This window comes from Glycine max, chromosome 11, assembly GCF_000004515.6.
Source record: "Glycine max cultivar Williams 82 chromosome 11, Glycine_max_v4.0, whole genome shotgun sequence".
Lineage (NCBI taxonomy): Eukaryota > Viridiplantae > Streptophyta > Magnoliopsida > Fabales > Fabaceae > Glycine > Glycine max.
The window spans coordinates 28,901,858-28,920,934 of NC_038247.2; the positions used below are offsets into that span (position 1 = coordinate 28,901,858).

The window sequence follows — 19,077 nt, forward strand, 5'->3', positions numbered from 1 at the left end:
CACATAATAATCTGTAAGAGTAAGTTTATTGATTTATAGTCCGTAAGAGACTTACAAATTCGTAATCCATAATAATCTGTATACGAATTATCAATCCATATGTTCGGATTGTCAATCCATATGTATGAATTACAGTTTCTTTCAAAAAAATATTTTACAAAATTCACTATTTTAGTCCTGAGAGCTAATTTTAACTGTTGACTAACCGTTCACTATTAAATTTTAAACATTGACTACACTAAAAGGTTGACCAATATTTTTTTAAAGAATAAGAAGTTTAAAAAATACTTGGAAGGACTAGAACCATGGTTCTTGGAGTGAATGACACATAAATTAGAATATGTCTACTTGGTGAAAAATATATTATTAATATATAAGACTATAAAAATTAATAAATTAAAAAGAATAAACTTTGACTTTTGAACTATTTTCGCATAAAACATATATTAATACTATATTTTGTACCAAACATTGAAATGAGTAGTTGAGTGTAGTGTAAATGAGTGTGTTTCGTCCTTCAAGGATTATGATTCTAGTCCTTTTTCAAACTTTTTTAAAGTTCTTATTTTATTTTTTTTAACAAAATGTTGGTAAAATTTCTAGCTTTTTAAAATTCTTAATTTCAAAAAATTTGATTATGACATTTTTTCATAATATAAAGGGTATATATTTATTATAATTTTTAAATAATTTTATAAAATAAAAAATTATTTTGTAAAAAACACAAATTAAAAGACTAATGATAACCATGATTTATTTACCTTAATCAAATAATATAAATATTGGATTTTTAATTTTATTATAAATCACCAATGTATAATTAAAAATATTATATAATTATTACGATTTACAAAATAATGAAAATATTAGTTTGTTAATTTAAAAATATTACTAATATATTAATTTCAATAATTTTCAAGTATAAAAGTATTTAAGAATATGACCTATTGATTATGATTTATAATAAATTAAAAATTTAGCTTCTTAACTTTTCTAGAAAAATCATCTCGATCACAAATTCGGTCATTAGCCTCAAAGTAATTTTGTTCAATAGTGACCCATCCAATTCAGTCGATCGCTAATTCTGTCGCTAAAGTACTTTGAATTTATGCATGCATCGCGACTGAATGTTTTAGTGACACTTCACTTCAGTCGCGAACACGGTCGCTGATGCATTCAGCTATCAACTATAAATTCGGTCGCAAACGCTGTTGCAATTAGTGACAAAATGGTCCCAGTAACTATTTCAGTCGCTAAACTGCATTTTTCTAATAGTGAAGTAGGTGTAGATTTCTTTGATACATATTCTTCTGTCTCTAAAGCTACTACTATTAGAGTTTTAATTGCATTTGCTTGTGTTTTTAATGAGAAAATTCATCAAATGAATGTAAAAACTGTTTTTTTTAAATGATGATTTAAAAGAAGAAATTTATATGAGCCAACTTGAAGGCTTTGTAGAATCAAGTAAAGAAAAGAAAGTTTGCAAAATTATTAAATCTTTATATGGTTTGAAACAAGATCCAAAGGAATGACATGAAAAGTTTGATCAAGCTGTTCTTTCATATGATTTTCAACTCAATAATAGTGATAAATATGTGTATGTGAAACAATTTGATGATAATGGATGTGTCATTTTATGTCTGTATGTGGATGACATATTGATATTTGGTAGTAATATGCATTTCATAAATGATGAGAAGTCTTTCTTGTTTAGTAATTTTTATATGAAGGACCTTGGTCCAGTAGATGTGATTTTGGGTATTAAGCATATAAAGAAAGATGATGGCATGATTTTAATCCAGTCACATATAATGTTGAAAAGCTATTGAAGAAGTTTAATTATTTTGATGTGAAACTTGTTTCTACGCCTTATGACTCATCCATTAAGTTAAAGAAAAATTTGAGTAAATGAATTTCTTCTCATCAATATGATCCAATTATTGGTTCTTTGTTGCATTTGACAAATTTCTAGGCTTGGCATTGCATATGTAATTGGTAGATTAGGAAGGTATACTAATAATCATGATCATTCTCATTGGACTGCATTAGCAAGGGTTTTTAAATACTTAAAAGGAACTATTAATTATAACATTCATTATACATGTCTTCCTATTGTAATTAAGGGGTTTAGTGATGCAAAATTGGATTTCTGATTATAATGAAACAAAATCGACAAATGGTTACATCTGTATTTTAGTTAGTGGTGCAGTATCATGGAAATTTGCTAAACAAACTATTATTTCACGTTCTACCATGGAAGCATAAATTATTACTTTAGATACTTCTACTAGCTAGTGAGACCGAGTTTCTTAAAAAATTGCTATGTGATTTGCCATTATTGAATAAGTCTATACCTCTAATTTCAATGCATTGTGAGAGTCAAGTTGTTATATCTAAATTTACTAGCAAAAATTTTAAAGAAAAAATAAGACACTTAAGACTGAGACATAAGTTTATCATAAATTTGATTTTTCATGGTGTTATTTCTCTTGATTTTATCAGATCAAAAAATAATATTGTGAATCTGTTTAACATGCCACTAAATATGATGTGTGTCCTCTTGAATTTAACTAGTGGTCTAACTTATTGAATTGCAAAGGTAAAAAATATTGTTTTTTATTTGTTTCTATAATTTAATTATTATTGTATTTTAATTTCAGCTTCTTAAGTTTCTGATTGCATGAAAAGAACCTTACGTTATTTTGTTTATTTGATGCTATCAAAAAATAATTAGTATGTGCATGTCGGTTAGTTCATGAAGAGATAAAAACAAACAATTTATTTTCAGAGAATGTGTATTGAGCCTGTACAGAAAAACATCTAAACATGCTAATACACCTCAAACACTGTTACATATAATAAACCAATTATGTGTACTTGCTTCTATTGTTCTTGTCTTTAGAAAATGGACTCGGTGTGGTACAATTGTATTATTTTAGTGTCATGCTTGGTCCAACATGTAAGTTATTGGGTCTGACGTTGGTCCAGAATATTTACTTTTGTTTATCATACTCCCTTGTGGGCTAAGGCTCTTTCAATTAACATTTACTTCTGTTTATAATACTAGTAAATAATTGACATTTAATGTCTAATAATATTACTACTAAAAAAAGGGTTTTTTACGACGGTTAATAAGTACATTTAACGACGATTATCAACCATCGTTATTTAAAATATCATTAAAATGAAATTACTTTTTACGACGGTTATTATAATAACCGTCTTTGAATGTATGAACCTTTCAAAGACGATTATTAGCTAATAATTGTCTTTGTATGTTGTGTCAGCATTTACATTCAAAGACGGTTATTAACTAATAACCGTCTTTATATGTTGTGTCAGCATTTACATTCAAAGACGGTTACTATGTGAAAACCAAAAATCTTTCAAAGATAATTATTTCGTAATAACCGTCTTTGAATGTCAAAGTAAACACCTTTCAAAGACAGTTATTTCGTAATAGCTGTCTTAGAAATGACATCGAAAGTGACAAATTATCAGAAATTAAAATTGATATCCAGGTACTAAAATTGATATCCAACTTAGTACGTACTAAAATTATCAAACATTAAAATACAATTATGAGTTTCATGACAAGTCATAATTTAAAAACTTCATGCATGAAACAATACAAGAAAGAACATACACATATTTAAGATGCTACTTCCGTAAATGCCAATAGCCTACAAGTTTTTTTTTTGTTTCCCCTACGGATTTCTCATGCTAATTGGTATTTCAGTCACTATGACAAGAAGTTTCCTTAATATTAATAATCAGTAAAGAGTATACACTATTCATTTCAATAAAAAAACAACATAACATTGATTGGTAAAAAAGTATAGAAAGAACATACATATCAATACCAATTAAAACAAGAGTTTGATAGATATGAACAGTTAGTGTAAAAAAATTTACTCTGTTAATCAAAAACCATCCTTTTGTATGAATTTTAAGGTAGTTATTTTAAAAATCAAACAAACTTATATTGTACATGGCTGGCGGTTTGAAATTAAGTGACACTGTGACAGAGAACCCCCCATGAGTGCTGGTATCTGAGGTGGCAATAAGACATTTGTAAAACATGTGAGGGGTTGACTTTGTAGGTGTTGTTTCATTTCCCTTTTCATATGTTCCCAATTCCTCAAGCTCTTTTCCCTCTAAATACTACAAACAATGCTCAAAGTAATAAGAAATTGTCATCCTTCTAAAGTAAAAACCAAAATTAACCAAAGATGCACCAAAATTAAAGTACAAGAATAATCTTGAAAGTTTTGGGATAGTTGAATATAGGGGTACTATCCCACTAACCCGATCAGAGGTTAATTTTAATATAATAGGTTTGAGTTTTAAAAATTAAATATGTTGTATTTTATAATCTAATTTAAGTTATGTTTTAGGTTATTACAATTTCAGACAGTGCTTTATATTCTTAAATATATAGCAGTGAGAGTTTTAAATAATTATGTATTAATGATGAATTTTAATTTGATAAATAATATTTTTATCAGATATATGATATTATATTTAAAATGATATTATATATAATAAAATATATTTTAATTTAAGTTTTATGTTATATATTTTTACACCAAGAAAATTGTATCAAGTCACTCTATTATTTCAACTTAGGCAGTAAACTTGATACTAATCCAACTTAGGTAGTAAACTTGATACTAATCCAAAAAATTTTTTGGCTTTAAGAATGTATTTGGTTTAGAAGATAAAAATTAAAAATATATTTTTAAATTAAAATAAAATATAAAATATAAAAAGTATGAGATTCACATCTGAATTCACATTATTTATTCTCTATTTTTTTCTCTCTCAGTTCCCCACTATCAAACACACTTTATGGCAAGTTTATTATGAGAGCTGTCTATATCTTGTGGCATTTTTCTCTATAACCGATCATGGTTTAGTGGTTTACCGTATATCCATTTAGTTCTAGTTGCCAATAATTGCTCACAGTAATTGGTTTTCATTACATCATTCAATTATCAACTTGTAAGTGATTAATAATGTAATTAAAAAATAATTAACTAGCTAGTGTTTACTTCTTATGTGAGTGTTCAAACTCACTAGTGGCGTGTTATTTTTTTTAAAACCTCACATTTTAATTATTTATGAATTTTTTTATTTTATGTTAGATTTCTTTTGTCAAACTTCATGCTTTAATTACCTTGTATATCTTTTTCATATAAAATCTCGTCTAATTATATTTTTCAATTAAGTTTTATTTTAAATTCATTCTTATTCCTCGATTTAAGCAATTTTTATTTGTATATTAATTAATTATATTTTCATATAGTTTTAAATAATTTTGTTTCATATTTTATAAAAATTATTCATATTCAAGTTATATATATATATATATATATATATATATATATATATATATATATATATATATATATATATTATGCGTACGAATTCATCTTCTACTGAGGCCGCGAGTATCCAGATTCATCTTTTACTGATTTTGAGTATAGTCCCAGTACTCAAATCTTAATAATATATTTTTAAAACATAATATTCATATTTCATCTCTTTAAAGTTAGAAGTAATATTTAAAATTAATAGATAGAACAGTTTTGTATGTGTGTGTGTTTGTTTCATGAGATTAGTGTGCCATTTATCTAACATTTTAATCTCTTTGATGTTTCTGAATCATAATTAATTGTCTCAACTGCATGGATGTACTTAAAAAACATATTTGCTTATAATTATAAATATCAAACAATCATTAAACAATATATAAATTGAGGAATTAAAACAATTTTATGAAAGGCCTTTTAATTAACATACTTGGCTAAATTAAAACATTTCTCCTCACATTTATAAAGTTAAAACTTTATGATTATCATAGTTAATTTTAATTCATTCATCATAGTTTTAATAGTAATAATAATAATTATCAAATTAGAAAGGCAAAATAAAAGCAACACTTAATAATTAAGCTTAATTATGATTTTTACCTCAAGGATTGACTTATAATTTCCCTGACTGAGCGCCTTGAAATGGCCATTGCTTCACCAGACTTTCCTTCCTTCTTCTTTTCCATCTCCCAAACTTAGTAAATTACACAACCAACATCTCAAGAATTCAGTATAGCAAAAGGAGAGAAATAAACAAGTAAAGTATGCAATTCGGAAGGTTAAAAGAACAACACCTTCTGCAACATTTCAAGTCCATCAACTTGTTTTCATATCATTCTGCAAATTGCCTAATAGACCCTGCTAATTAGCATAAACTGATATTCAGAAGTTAACAAAACTTAAACAAATCAACAGCCTGTCAACTACATACAAAGAAGATGCCAGGTGTGAGAAGCTGCTACAATCAATTAGTTTAATATATTATTAAATCATTTCAATTTTCACAAATGACTAGCAATTATGGCATCATTGATCTATCAGGGGCACTGTTTTTTAACTCCAAAATAGACTAATCTAATTATAAATATAATTCCCACTCCAGTAGTCCTTGGCCCATTATTCTACCAAACCTTAAAAAAATTTAAATAACAAAAGCAAAGTTGTTAGTTGGTCTTCTGAAAATTCCTTGACCCATTATGCTAGGTAGTTTGTCTTCATCACGTAGGATACCATTAGCAGTTAAGCCATACAAGAAATTGACAATAACATGAGAATAGACATCACAAAGTCATGAAACAAATTCATGTTCAGTGCAATATCCATTAGCAGCAAACAAACTAAGAGGTCTTGACCATCTCATCAGCCCTTAACTTGATAAGGATGCAATTGAGATTGTAAAGATCAATTACTTTTACATAATAAAATAATTTGAAAATGAGATTGTAAAGATCAATTACCGCACGTGATGCCACAAAGCTATTAACGGTAGTCTTCTAGCGATGACATATAAGATAAGAACATGACATGCAGGAAAATGACTACTAACTACTGAATGTGATCATCATGAGTTAGACGCTATTTCACTGTTCACTCGTGGTAATTTTTGTACAAGATTATCCTAAAAACTCTTCAAATCTAAAGTTATAAAAAAACATGTTTCATTTCTAAATGGACTAAATTAATATAAAAAAATTATAAGAATGAAATTAATACCTTTCAAATTGTTAAACTCTACATGTATCTCAAATATATTTTACTCTGATAATTATTTTAAAAATTTATATTTATTATGATTTCTGGTTGCTTTTTTTACACCTTTCTTTCTTTTTTTGGGTTATCATATGATTCCTGATTGTTTTAGTGCATAAGAATTAAAGTGAAACAAAATTTGAATTTTCACACGTATAAAACCTTCCACAATTAGGTAGGCACCCCTTAATTACGACCCATCACAATCAAATCATCATAAAGCAAATCTGGTAGGTCTTATAACATAGTGCAAGTCATTATGATAGATCAAATAAAAAGCATATCAAAGTGAAGAAAAGAAAAGATACTCAAACAGAAGCTTCATATTGAATTATTGACCACTGAAAGGACAGTGGATAACAAAAGGTCCACAACTCTTTGCTTCCTTCAAATTGAACCAACCTTTGTATTGAAGCAAAGATTCCAATTGTCTTGTATCTGCCAAGGAAGGAATCTGCTAGAAAACCTCCCAGCAAACACATGTACATCTTATGGTTGCCTTTCGATATAAACAAAAAATCTTGTTATTGAGTAATTTTAACAAACACAAGTTAATCCACAGTATATATATCTTCAAGTTAAGAAAAACACAAGACTTGTACTCTCATAGTTATTTTAACAAACACTTACAACACAATATATTAGAAAGCTCATTGGTAAGAACAGCTCCATTCACACCAAGCTAATCCACAGTCCTAAGATGCAGGTAATCAGTGTGTACTCGTGAGGACCGGAAAGCACTGCTAGACCTCAAGACCATTTATTCCTAGGAGCGTGTACTCGTGTCATCTAATTCAATAATCAATAATGTGGTGGAATATAAAGAAAAAAAATAAAAAATAAAGCAACTCCTAACAAAGGTGTACGTAGACTTGGTGTGTATAATTTGGTTTCATTGCCTATCCATATATATTAACAAATAATTTCTTTTAAGAATGAGTTATCATATGGTTTAGGAAAGATAACCAACCTGGATGACGAGGATGTTGGGCAACATAGCTTTGAAAGCCTCTTTGGTTTCCCTCCTCTCCATGGCGCCCAACATCGCCTTCAAGCTGAACCTCTCCATGACCACCACTGTCTCCGACATCACTATTGCCCCTAGGCTGAACGTGAACCCGTACACGTGGACAAACGGCACCGCAAAGAGCACCACCGCTGGCTCCTTCCTCTTCGTGTAGCATAGTTTTTACTTGAAACTGGCGTGTTTTTTCAACGACTGAGGTTACTGTGAAAACAATTGTGGGGTTACTAATGTTGAAGAAGCTCGTCATCTCGGAGCGCGTGCAGAGAGGGCTCGCGGGGGAGACGACTACGCCGAGAGAAAGAAGCGCGAAGTAGAGGATCAGAACTCGGAGGATGTTTGGGGAGAGAACAAGCGCGGTGTCACCTTTGGTGAGTTAGAGGACTGTGGTGAAGTTCGAGGCTAAGGTTTTGGCGCGGTGGAGGAGCTCGCCGTAGGAGAGGCGGTGGCCGGTGGCGGAGTCGATAATGGCAGTGGAGGAGTCCGGAAACAACGAGTTGCAGCGGAGACAGAGGACGAAGGAGGCGGCAGATATGACAACGTTGGGAAGAGGGAGGCGGAGCGGGGGCTTAAGGCTGTGGAAGGTTCTGGAATCGCGGAGAAGATAAGATAAGAGAGAGAGAGAGAAAATGAAGGGTTTGTGTATATAAAACTGAGGATACAAAGACGCGTGGTATACAAAACCGTAGTGGTCTGATTACAAACAAATGCGATTTTGAAAAAACCGTCGTGGTAACATGCATATCAAGGCCAGTTTTACAGTAACCGTCGTTAACATGTCAAAAAGTTCGTGTAAATTTCAAAAATGCCACCGCGAAATTTACTACATCGGTTTTTCAATAACCGATGTAGATTTAACGATGTTAATTCTTGCTTTTGTAGTAGTGTATTAAGATTATAAAATATGTTACATGACAACAGTAATAAAAATATATTAATTGACTAACTTAATATATTAATTGATTAAATTATGATGAAATTAGAACGATACATGAACATATAAAACGTTTATAGATACATAATATTTATCATCATACGTGATAGAAAGAGATAAAGTAAATAATATACTTGAATTCATTCGTAGGTTCAGTTGATGAGAGAATTATAGTGTCTTGTGTTGAGAGTAAACTGTTCACTCTCTAGAGAGTCTTGACCACTTTCCGAAGAATTCTCTTCATAAAAACTGCTTATTTGAATGAATGACCCAACTCAAAACAAGGTCATTCTTAATACAAAGAAAAAACTGGTATTGTGATATTCGATAACTGACATATCTATTAATATAATCTATATCTGTTAATTAACGATTTTAAAGTAATGGATGAGTTTGTTTACACTTAAAAAAATCAATTTTAAAATAATTATTTTTTATATAAATATTTTTTTAAAAAGAACACAGATAAGATTTACTTTTTAAAATAAATAGAAAATTATTTATTTTCAGCAGAAATAATTTATATAATCATTAAATTGGACAAATTGTAACCTATAATTATAATTAAAAATAAATTTAACAAATTAATTGTATCCTGATAATCATTAAAGAATATCATGTTGGTATAGTTTTACCCGGGGTATAATTTAGTTGGATGAGTAATGTGCTAAGTGTTGTAAATCTAGTTGTCCCTTGTTTAATTCCTACATATAAAAAAAAGAGTATTTATAGTTGGAAAAAATAAAATTGTTTATAATTAGTATTTAACATGATGATCAAAATTAAACAAAATTGTTTAGACAATTAAAAATAAGTTATTTTCTTAAAGTGTTCTTTATTAGAATTTGATATTAAGAAGAAAAAAAAGTCATTGGAATTAAAACTCAAAGTAAATGGAATGTATTTTAGAGATTGACTCATTAAATGAAATAAAATTAATTGAGATTTAAATATAAGACTAAAACATTTTTTCTTATATTCAAATCCAAATATTTATATATATATATATCAATTGGCTCGAATGATCCCAACTAGGTTTTCATCGCCTAAACCAAAACGTCCAAAAAACAAAGCCGGAAATTATATTAAAGACAGGAAGGGAGTATATATTAAGCTAGACCACATGCAAAAGTCAGCCATATAAGACTGGATGGAATAATTTAACAATTTTATATACTACATATTAAATAAGGAAGTATATAAAGTATATAGTGTAACTTAGGTTATACTGAAAAAGAAAAAGAAATGACTCATTTTTTAAATTATATTGGTAATTGAGTTGCCTTAAATGCCTTGAAGTATTTGTTTTTTTTTTTCCAATGTTAAAGAAGATAAAGGGTCCCATATTGAATGTTATGTTGCACACTTCGTTCACCGTTTCTTTTTTCTAGGGCAATGAATGTCCATCGGTAATGTAAACAAGCTTTCCAACGTAGGGAATGTAGTTATATATAATGGGCATCTGGTATTTTGACCATATCTAACAATACGCAAGTGAAAGCATTCAGTGCCTTTCACTTCTCGCAAAGAGTGGTCAATCCCTGAAATCATGGATGAAAAAGAGATGGATAAAAAGTTTTTCAAGTTGGCCAAAGAGGAAAATTGGCAGAAATGTCCCAAGTGCACCATGTTTGTCCAAAGTAGTGGCGGATGTGAACACATTACTTGCAGGTTCTGTTATCTATCTATGGTCGTTTTTGTGGCTTTTGATTTGCACACTATATAATTCATCGTGATTTTCATAATAATGGAAATATGGAAATTGATTATCGTATTATCTCTCCATTTTTTGTTTGTTTTGGCAGGTGTGGACGCAACTTCTGCTACATTTGTGGGGAGAATTGGGAGTTTGGACATTTATGCAAGAAGCATCCTTCTACTACTTGAACTATACAATTGGAAAGAAACAAAGGATTTATGAGTTTTATTATTGTCAATTCTAGGATACCTGAATTTTAATTATTACTTTTATGTTTCTATATATACACCAAATCAGTCTTCAATTGTTCCTATATTTGGGTATGTTTTCTCTTATGTACAACTTTTTCATGTTTAACAGTGTTGCATGTGATGATCGAGATTTTAACTCCTACAATGATAATGGTATATCTTTGCTAATTAAATAATTATTAGGTTTTTAAATCACTTCCCACCTTATAATGATTACAGTGAACTTCTTCAACATACAGACAAAAGTATTAATTGTCTGACTTTTAGATTATAAATTTTGGAGACTGCTCATTTTGTTTTGTAATTCCCTTCTCTAAGGGTGTGCTTCAACTGGACTTGCCATTGCCTGGTCATATGTATCACTCCTAATCTTTATGATAGAGATGTGTTGTATTCTCGTTACCCAGAATAAGAGTCACTTCAAACATAATGTGCCAATCTTTTCTTTTCCTACTTGGCTAACTGTTTCCCGTGGGCAAAATGCTATCCCATATCCAATTGTTATATTTCATTTGAAATCTGAAAAGATATAAAAAGACATAACATATATGGCAAAATTTTTAAAGAAAATAATATTTGAATTTTGAAGATAAAATATACATAATTACATAAGATACATGACTTAATACATAACATATATGACTTAACATATACAAAATTATGTCATTATGTAGGTTGGAATCAAAATGATTTAAGTAAACTGTGATAATCCCATTCCCTTTTATATAAATATGATTGGATTATGAGATATCAATCTTCCTTCTAAAATAATGTAAATAGGAAAAGAAACATGATGTTATTCTATCTTTTCTCTAAAAATAGATAATTTTCAAAATTAGAAATGTGTCTTTATCTTTTGGAATAAGATAAAGTTCTTTTCTTTCCTTATTTTAATTTGTTCGATCCTTTGAATTCGAGTAGACTACTCAGCCAATCATTAAGTACAAAGGGTTGCCGATTTCAAGTAGTACACTAATTTTTTAACTTCAGCTACCAATTTTGTTTTCAGTTAGGAGTCAACTTTCTACTTTTTAGTTAATTTTTCAACTATTTTTTCAAATATAAACATATGCTACACGGATCTCCTTTCCTAGACTCTAGAAATAGAACATATGTTAGTCTTATGAATTAAAACATGGTAATGAAAAACAATTGGGATGATAAAAATAATTATTATATCAAAATTTATTCAAGATGATAATTACTGCAACAAAAAAACTAAATAATTATGACAAGGAAACATATTAAATAAATAATAATAAATCTTCAACTATGGATCTTTTAAAAAAAATCTTCAACTCTTCCAGGATATAGTTGCTATTTAATTATTAATCAAAATATATATAATTGTTAAATTGCCTTGTTACCATAATTTAAATAATCAAATTTTACATAGTTATACAATCACAATTTGTCATTTATGATAAGTTTATAAATTTTCAAAATAATTTAAATAATGATCTTGTGATTTGATGATGATATAAAATTGTTTGTTAGTGTATATATAAACATTAAACTCTTTAACTAAATTAATATATTTTTATAAATTTAAAGAAATTAAAAATAGAAAAAAATGTTAAAATATAGTGATTACGAATGTATAAAATCTTTCAGGATTTGGTTAGTGTTAAATATGGCGTACAAATATTCCAACCCTTATAATTTAAATCATATCCTGAAAACCCTTATTTATATATATATATATATATATATATATATATATATATATATATATATATATATATATATATATATATTCGAGATTAAGCTCATGTTTTTAAAAAATATATTTACCATTATCATTATTATATAACAAATTTAAGAGAGTCAAGCAAAAAATATCATTATCAAATCTTCTAAAAAAAAACCTTCCTAATACATATCATGGTGCTTTTACTCTCAATCGTGACTTCCAAAACCCACCATGGCCTATCTCTCCGCCAACGCTTCACCTCCATCGTTTCCAACCTCACCTCGTCGTTTTCCGCTGCTCCTTCCTCCTCTGTCCACGAGCTCCGACAGCCCCTGCCACCGTGGGGCGAGAAGAAGAGTGGTGATCATCAACTTTTCAACCGTGTCGTGGTTGAGAAGAAAAAAAATGCCCCGTTGATCATCATGATCACGATGAAGCAAAGAAGAGTGACCAGTCCTCGAAGTTCTTTTGTGATATATGTCTTGATGAGAAACCAGTCTCTGATATGTTCAAAGAGGGTAAGTGTAAGCACTCCTTTTGCACTCACTGCATATCAAAACACGTAGCCACTCAAATGCACCAAAGCATTCTCACGGTGTTCAAAGATGGTAAGTGTTTGATGGAACTGAAGCCTGAATGTTTGCGAGCCGTTTTGCCTAGGGAAGTTATTGTTAGATGGGAATGCGGGATGTTTGAGTCTTTGACTGTTGGGTCGGTGAAGACGTACGGTCCTTTTAAGGACTGTTCTGTTTTGTTGGTGAAAGATGGAGGAGTTGTTGTGACCAGTGCTGAGTGTTCCTCTTGTCATAGGCTATTTTGTGCACAATGTAAGGTTCCTTGGCATGGAAGTATGAGTTGTGACGAATTCCAAGAGATAGAAAAGAATAAAGATAAAAAAGTTTGCAGAAATAATGTCCAGAGACGTGTTGGACATCTATGCATAAAGCGACGACTATGGTGCGCTTGAATCAGATACAGTTGGAAAGAAGGATTTTTGAGTTCGACATCAATTCTAGGGGCCTTGGTTTTCACTTTCAAGTTCAAGTTTCTAGCTGGGTTTATAGACATTTAAATTCGTTGTTCGTATCAAATGCTTGTTATGATGCAATTTTTTTTTCATTTGTGAAAATCGAAAACAGTATTTCACAATAAAATTGTTATGACGCGAATTATAAAAATCTTAAAATAAATAAAAAAATTATGTTATTGTATAAATAAGATATATCAATAACTATTCTAATTATTGATTTACTTTTTAATGTCATACAGTGCAAACATATAATAATAATAATTTCATGTTACAACAGTTGCAACCCAATTCGCAATTGCTGAATACTCACAACCAGTGCCGCAATCGCAACCGCAGGCTTTAGCCAACAATACAACCACTTCTCCTCCGCTGGCGGATAGTGGAGATGTTTTCTTCGATGTTTGGGGTTCAGTGCGACAAGGGCAAGGGAAACTCATTACAAGCGGTGGCTGCAATTGTTTTCTATTTGCTAAGAGATTCTTTAATTAAAAAAATCAAATGGAAATTTTAAAGACATAATTAAATTTCGTTGGACTAACCTAACGACATATTTTTCAAAATAAAATCGACCACTTTTTGTTAGGATATAGTTTGTTTTGAAAAAACATTAAAATCAATAAACGTAACTTAACTTGATATATATCAACTCTCTAAGGACATATAATTAAAGTGAATAACAATTAATTGTATAAAATGTATGGACAAATACATGTAATCAGGGGGGCGGACCGACTTGTAACTCAAGGGGGGCCAGGGCCCCATCACTTCTTTTTTTTTTAATTTCAAAATTAATGAATAAGTGTGATTACTGTAAAAAAATGAAAAAGGCGGTGCATATAGCAAAATTATTTGAAATAGTTCCTTAAAAATTGCCAACTTGGCTACGTGGGAGTGTAAAATGGGTAAAGAAAATGCTCCAAATTTTGCGTGAGTGTGAAGCCGTGAGAGTCATCCAATTGATTTATATTTTTTATGGAATTTTATCTAAGATTTATATTTAACTAAAATGAGTTATTATTACCAGAAGAAAGGGTCATAGATTAATATTATAAATTTTTTTACACAATCATCTAATCATAATTATAATTATGCATGCTAAGTTTATTGACTTTTGAAATAATTTTCTTAAAATAATTTAAATGATTGATTTGTGATTATATAATATTGTAAGACTGTTGTACACAACTGGTACATATGTATTAATACTATATAATCTGTTTTTATCTCTAGACTTTGTTTTCTAATTTAAACAATCAAATCCATAACAATTTTATCTTTTATTAAGAAATTTTATTTATTATATTTTATTAATTTTAGAAATTATTATTTTAAAATTGAATAATAAATTATTATAATATTTTTACATTAAACTTAATGACACAAAGGAGTTCAATGGATTTTGTTTTAATATTTAATATATATATATATATATATATATATATATATATATATATATATATATATAAATTTGTTAAACTATTTAGTTGATAAACATTAAGAGGATATATCAAATAGCCAAATACATGTTTGGAAAAAAAGTTCATCATTTCATAAAGAAAAGAAGTTAACGGGAGTTTGTTTCAGGAGTAGATTTTTTAGTCACATGAATATAGAAGGAAAAAAAATAAATCTCACTTTTCTTATGAAGTAATAAATTAATTAATTCAAAATATATTTTTTACTTAGGTAAGCAATAATCTCACCTTAAATTAATATTTAATCTTGACGGAGCGATAAAAAATATTTATTTTCATGGGACACAAATTTCTTTTATGAGTAACCATACTCATATTCTCTTTATTTTCACGGGACACAAATTTCTTTTGTGAGTAAAAATACTCATATTCTCTTCCTAAGTATTATTACATTGTCCTCTTAGTTAATGATCATTATATATATGTTATTTAATTTTTAGTATTCTCAAAATTTTCATTCGAATTCACATGTAAATTTTTATTTACTATTAATTCTTGAAATTTACCCACAATATTTTTTCATTTTTTGCTTTAATAGTTTATTGTTCATGTATGATATAGTATGGATAGATATATCTATATTTTGATTCATACTTTAATGAATAGTGAGAGGGGTAATTTCATGAGAGCGTGAAATATATAACATTTTTAATTTGTTTATTATTGGTTGGTCTTATAATAAAATTGTTTGTATTATGAAAAAAAAATATTTAACATAATAAAGATATTTTAATAATTATAATATATATTCCAAAACAAATAATTTAATCAAACATATCTCTTAATTATTTTCAGGAATATAAAAAATGTTCTCAACTAATTTTATAGTTAACTAAACATATTTTTTATTAAATACCTAGGAATAATATTCTTATGTTTTATGTCACAAATTATCATAAAACTTATGATATATTTTTTTTTAAAATTTGAATTCGTTATAATTTTGAAATTTAAAATATAAAATATTTTTTGTTACGAATGAATGAAACCAGAAAAAAGACTGGTTGTGTACGTGGGTGTACTGGTTAAGATGTGTGCCAGTGAAAACAAAGGACACCTCCATGATGCTGAGTTCGTTTTTGCAAGCAGATTCTGTGCGGGTTCCCTTCGCTTGCAGGCTCTACAAATAGAATATATAATTGAAGTTATTATCAATTAAAAATTAAATATACATTTCAAGAGCGTTACTAAACATATTTATTAATATGAGGAGGAATCAAAGAGGTGTAACCGTGTAAGTTATCTTGGAGTAACTTATTCTTTCTGTTACTCCTGCTATCATATTTAATTCCTACTGATAAATAAAAAACAGATAATAAAAGATTTTTGAGTGTGCCAGTTTCATCAATCAGCCTCCATGCATTTAGTTTCACTCTCACTCATGACTTCTAAAACTCAGCATTGCGTTATCCGTGGCCATCACAAGTCCACACATTTCAATGGTATCTGTGCCTCCTGTCTTCGGGAACGCCTCGCCGCCATCGCTTCCTCCTCCTCTGCCACGCCGGAGCTCGACCTCACCATCAAGTCGTCTTTCCCCTTTGACCCCTTGGGGCTCGAAACGCCACGGTGCTCGCCGCGAAGACAGAAGAAAAAGTCCCTCCTTGATCATGATGACAGTGGTGAAGATCAACCCTCATTTTTCCTTTGTGACATATGTTTTGATGACAAACCAGTGTCTGACATGTTCGAAGAGGGTAAGTGTAACCACCTCTTTTGCACTCACTGCATGTCAAAATACGTGACTACTCAAATACAACAAAACATTCTCAAGGTGATCATGTGTCCAAACGCTAATTGCTCCGTGGAATTGAAGCCCGAATATTTTCACAACATTTTGGCCAGTGAAGTCATTGTTAGATGGGAAACTGTGATGTGCGAATCCATGATTGTTGAGTTGGAGAAGACTTACTGCCCCTTCAAGGACTGTTCAGTTCTGTTGGTGAACGATGGAGAAAAGGTTGTGACCAGTGCTGAGTGCCCCTCTTGTCATAGGCTATTTTGCGCACAGTGTAAGGTTCCTTGGCATGGAAGTATGAGTTGTGAAGAATTCCAAGAGATAGAAAGGAACAAAGATGAAAAAGTGTTGGAAAACAAGTTCTTCAAGCTGGCTAAAGAGGAAAAATGGCAGAAATGTCCCCGGTGCACTATGTTTGTCCAGAGACGTGAGGGATGTGATCACATGACTTGCAGGTATATATTTTCATGGCTTTGCCTTGCATTCCATGTAATTCATTGTTACATCTATAACTATATATATAAAAAATAAAATGAAATAACATGCTAAATATACACATCTGTATACTCGTTTTATTTTCATAATTACATTCATGCAATTTTTTTATTTTTACAATTATTTTCACAGACCACCTATTAACTTTTATTATTTTTTTATTTAAAAAATATGAAAAAAACAGTTAGACTGTTTTCCCTAGTCATAATAATGAAAATATGGAAAGTAACCCAATTGTGTCTTTTCAGGTGTGGATGTGACTTCTGCTACATTTGTGGGAAGAATTGGATGCTTGTACATAATTGCAAGAAGAATCCGTCCACTTGAATCCGATACAATTGGCTAGAAATAAAAGTTTTTTTTTTTTTTGTGTTTTACAATTAATTTTAAGATCCTTGGTTTATCAATTTTATGCACCAAATCAGTCTTCTATAAATTTTGTTTTCAGATGGGTAGGGGTTTTTTGATATCGACAAGTAAAATCTTTCTTCTAGCTTATCAAATGCTTGTTTCACTACTAGAAAAGATGCTTTCTACGTCGCGGCAACTACATCGATTCTGGAAAACCGCTTTAGTAGAAGACGCAGTGACAATTTTGTAAATAGGTGAAAAAAAATTAGTTTTTACGTCATATATTCTAATGTGGTTGTAAACAACCGCCTTAGCATATTGAAAAAAATTAAGTCAACAATGGTTTTGACCTACGATCGTCGTAGTATAGGTTATATAAATGTTGCTTGGTTCCTCAGGCATTCACTCTCTTTCGCTGAACCCTCGTGCCTCCTGCACCGTCAAACGCACCCTGAACCTCTTTCCCTAAAGCTCGCGCACCCTGAACTCTCTTTCCCTAAAGCTCGCGCACCCTAAACCTCGAGGTCACACACATTTTGTCTGTCAAAGTCAGACACTACCTCAAACCCTAACTCAGGTCGTCAAACAGGTAATGTCAACAACCCTAACTCTATTTACAAATTTTTTATATATAGGAACATTTGGGCACCCTTGGTCGCACACATTGAGTAGCATTTAGAGACCAAGCTAAGTTAGTTGAAGTTTACAAGCCATTAAGGATCAGACCAAGTTTTGTGTTTTGTGTAATTTGTTATGACTTGTTCATTTTCAATCTCTGCATGAGTGAGAGTTAGGGATCTCTGTAGCTTCCTAGGAGAGAATGTGTGAACTTCAACCATATATGTGGTAGTCACAGGTCTGTGATCGGACCTCTGCTCTTTTGTGATCATCAATGTCTTGTGTCACCTTCCTTTCTTCATTTTCTTCATAAAAAAATCATAATCTGAAACTGTTGAAAGTCAAAACCCTAGAATGGTTCCCCAAGCTCTGTGGAAACTATATAACTAAATCACCTCAAATTGAGGAATTACTATTAATTACCATGAGGTATTAAATCTGTATTCCTCTTTAATTCGCCGTTGATGTTGTTCATTTTATGTTTTTCAATTCAATCATTTGTGTGCCTTTTCCATCTCAATGTTATTTATTTGATTTGCTGAATGAAGTTGGAGTCGTTAACTGAGATATATTGTTTTCTCCACCTCAGCTCTACACTTAGTAGGTTATTTATGTTGAGCGATACATTTCGACTTTCAGAGTAAG

The 19,077-nt window shown here is 30.0% G+C and overlaps 1 protein-coding gene and 1 long non-coding RNA gene across 2 annotated transcripts; one reads left to right on the forward strand and one right to left on the reverse strand.

Moving 5' to 3' along the window:
* Window positions 1-3,633: 3,633 nt before the first annotated feature.
* Window positions 3,634-8,738, reverse strand: LOC121173009 (uncharacterized). The gene is made up of 4 exons (XR_005887047.1): window positions 8,095-8,738; window positions 6,170-6,233; window positions 5,976-6,069; window positions 3,634-4,164 (listed from the first exon to the last, which is right to left on the reverse strand). It is a non-coding gene; the product is annotated as an uncharacterized lncRNA (long non-coding RNA).
* Window positions 8,739-16,409: 7,671 nt separating this feature from the next.
* On the forward strand, window positions 16,410-17,809 carry LOC102663173 (E3 ubiquitin-protein ligase RNF144A). Its single transcript, XM_041006845.1, has 2 exons — window positions 16,410-17,467; window positions 17,712-17,809. The coding sequence occupies exons 1-2, from the start codon at window positions 16,588-16,590 to the stop codon at window positions 17,807-17,809; spliced, it is 978 nt and encodes a 325-aa protein (XP_040862779.1). The 5' UTR covers window positions 16,410-16,587.
* Window positions 17,810-19,077: the final 1,268 nt, after the last annotated feature.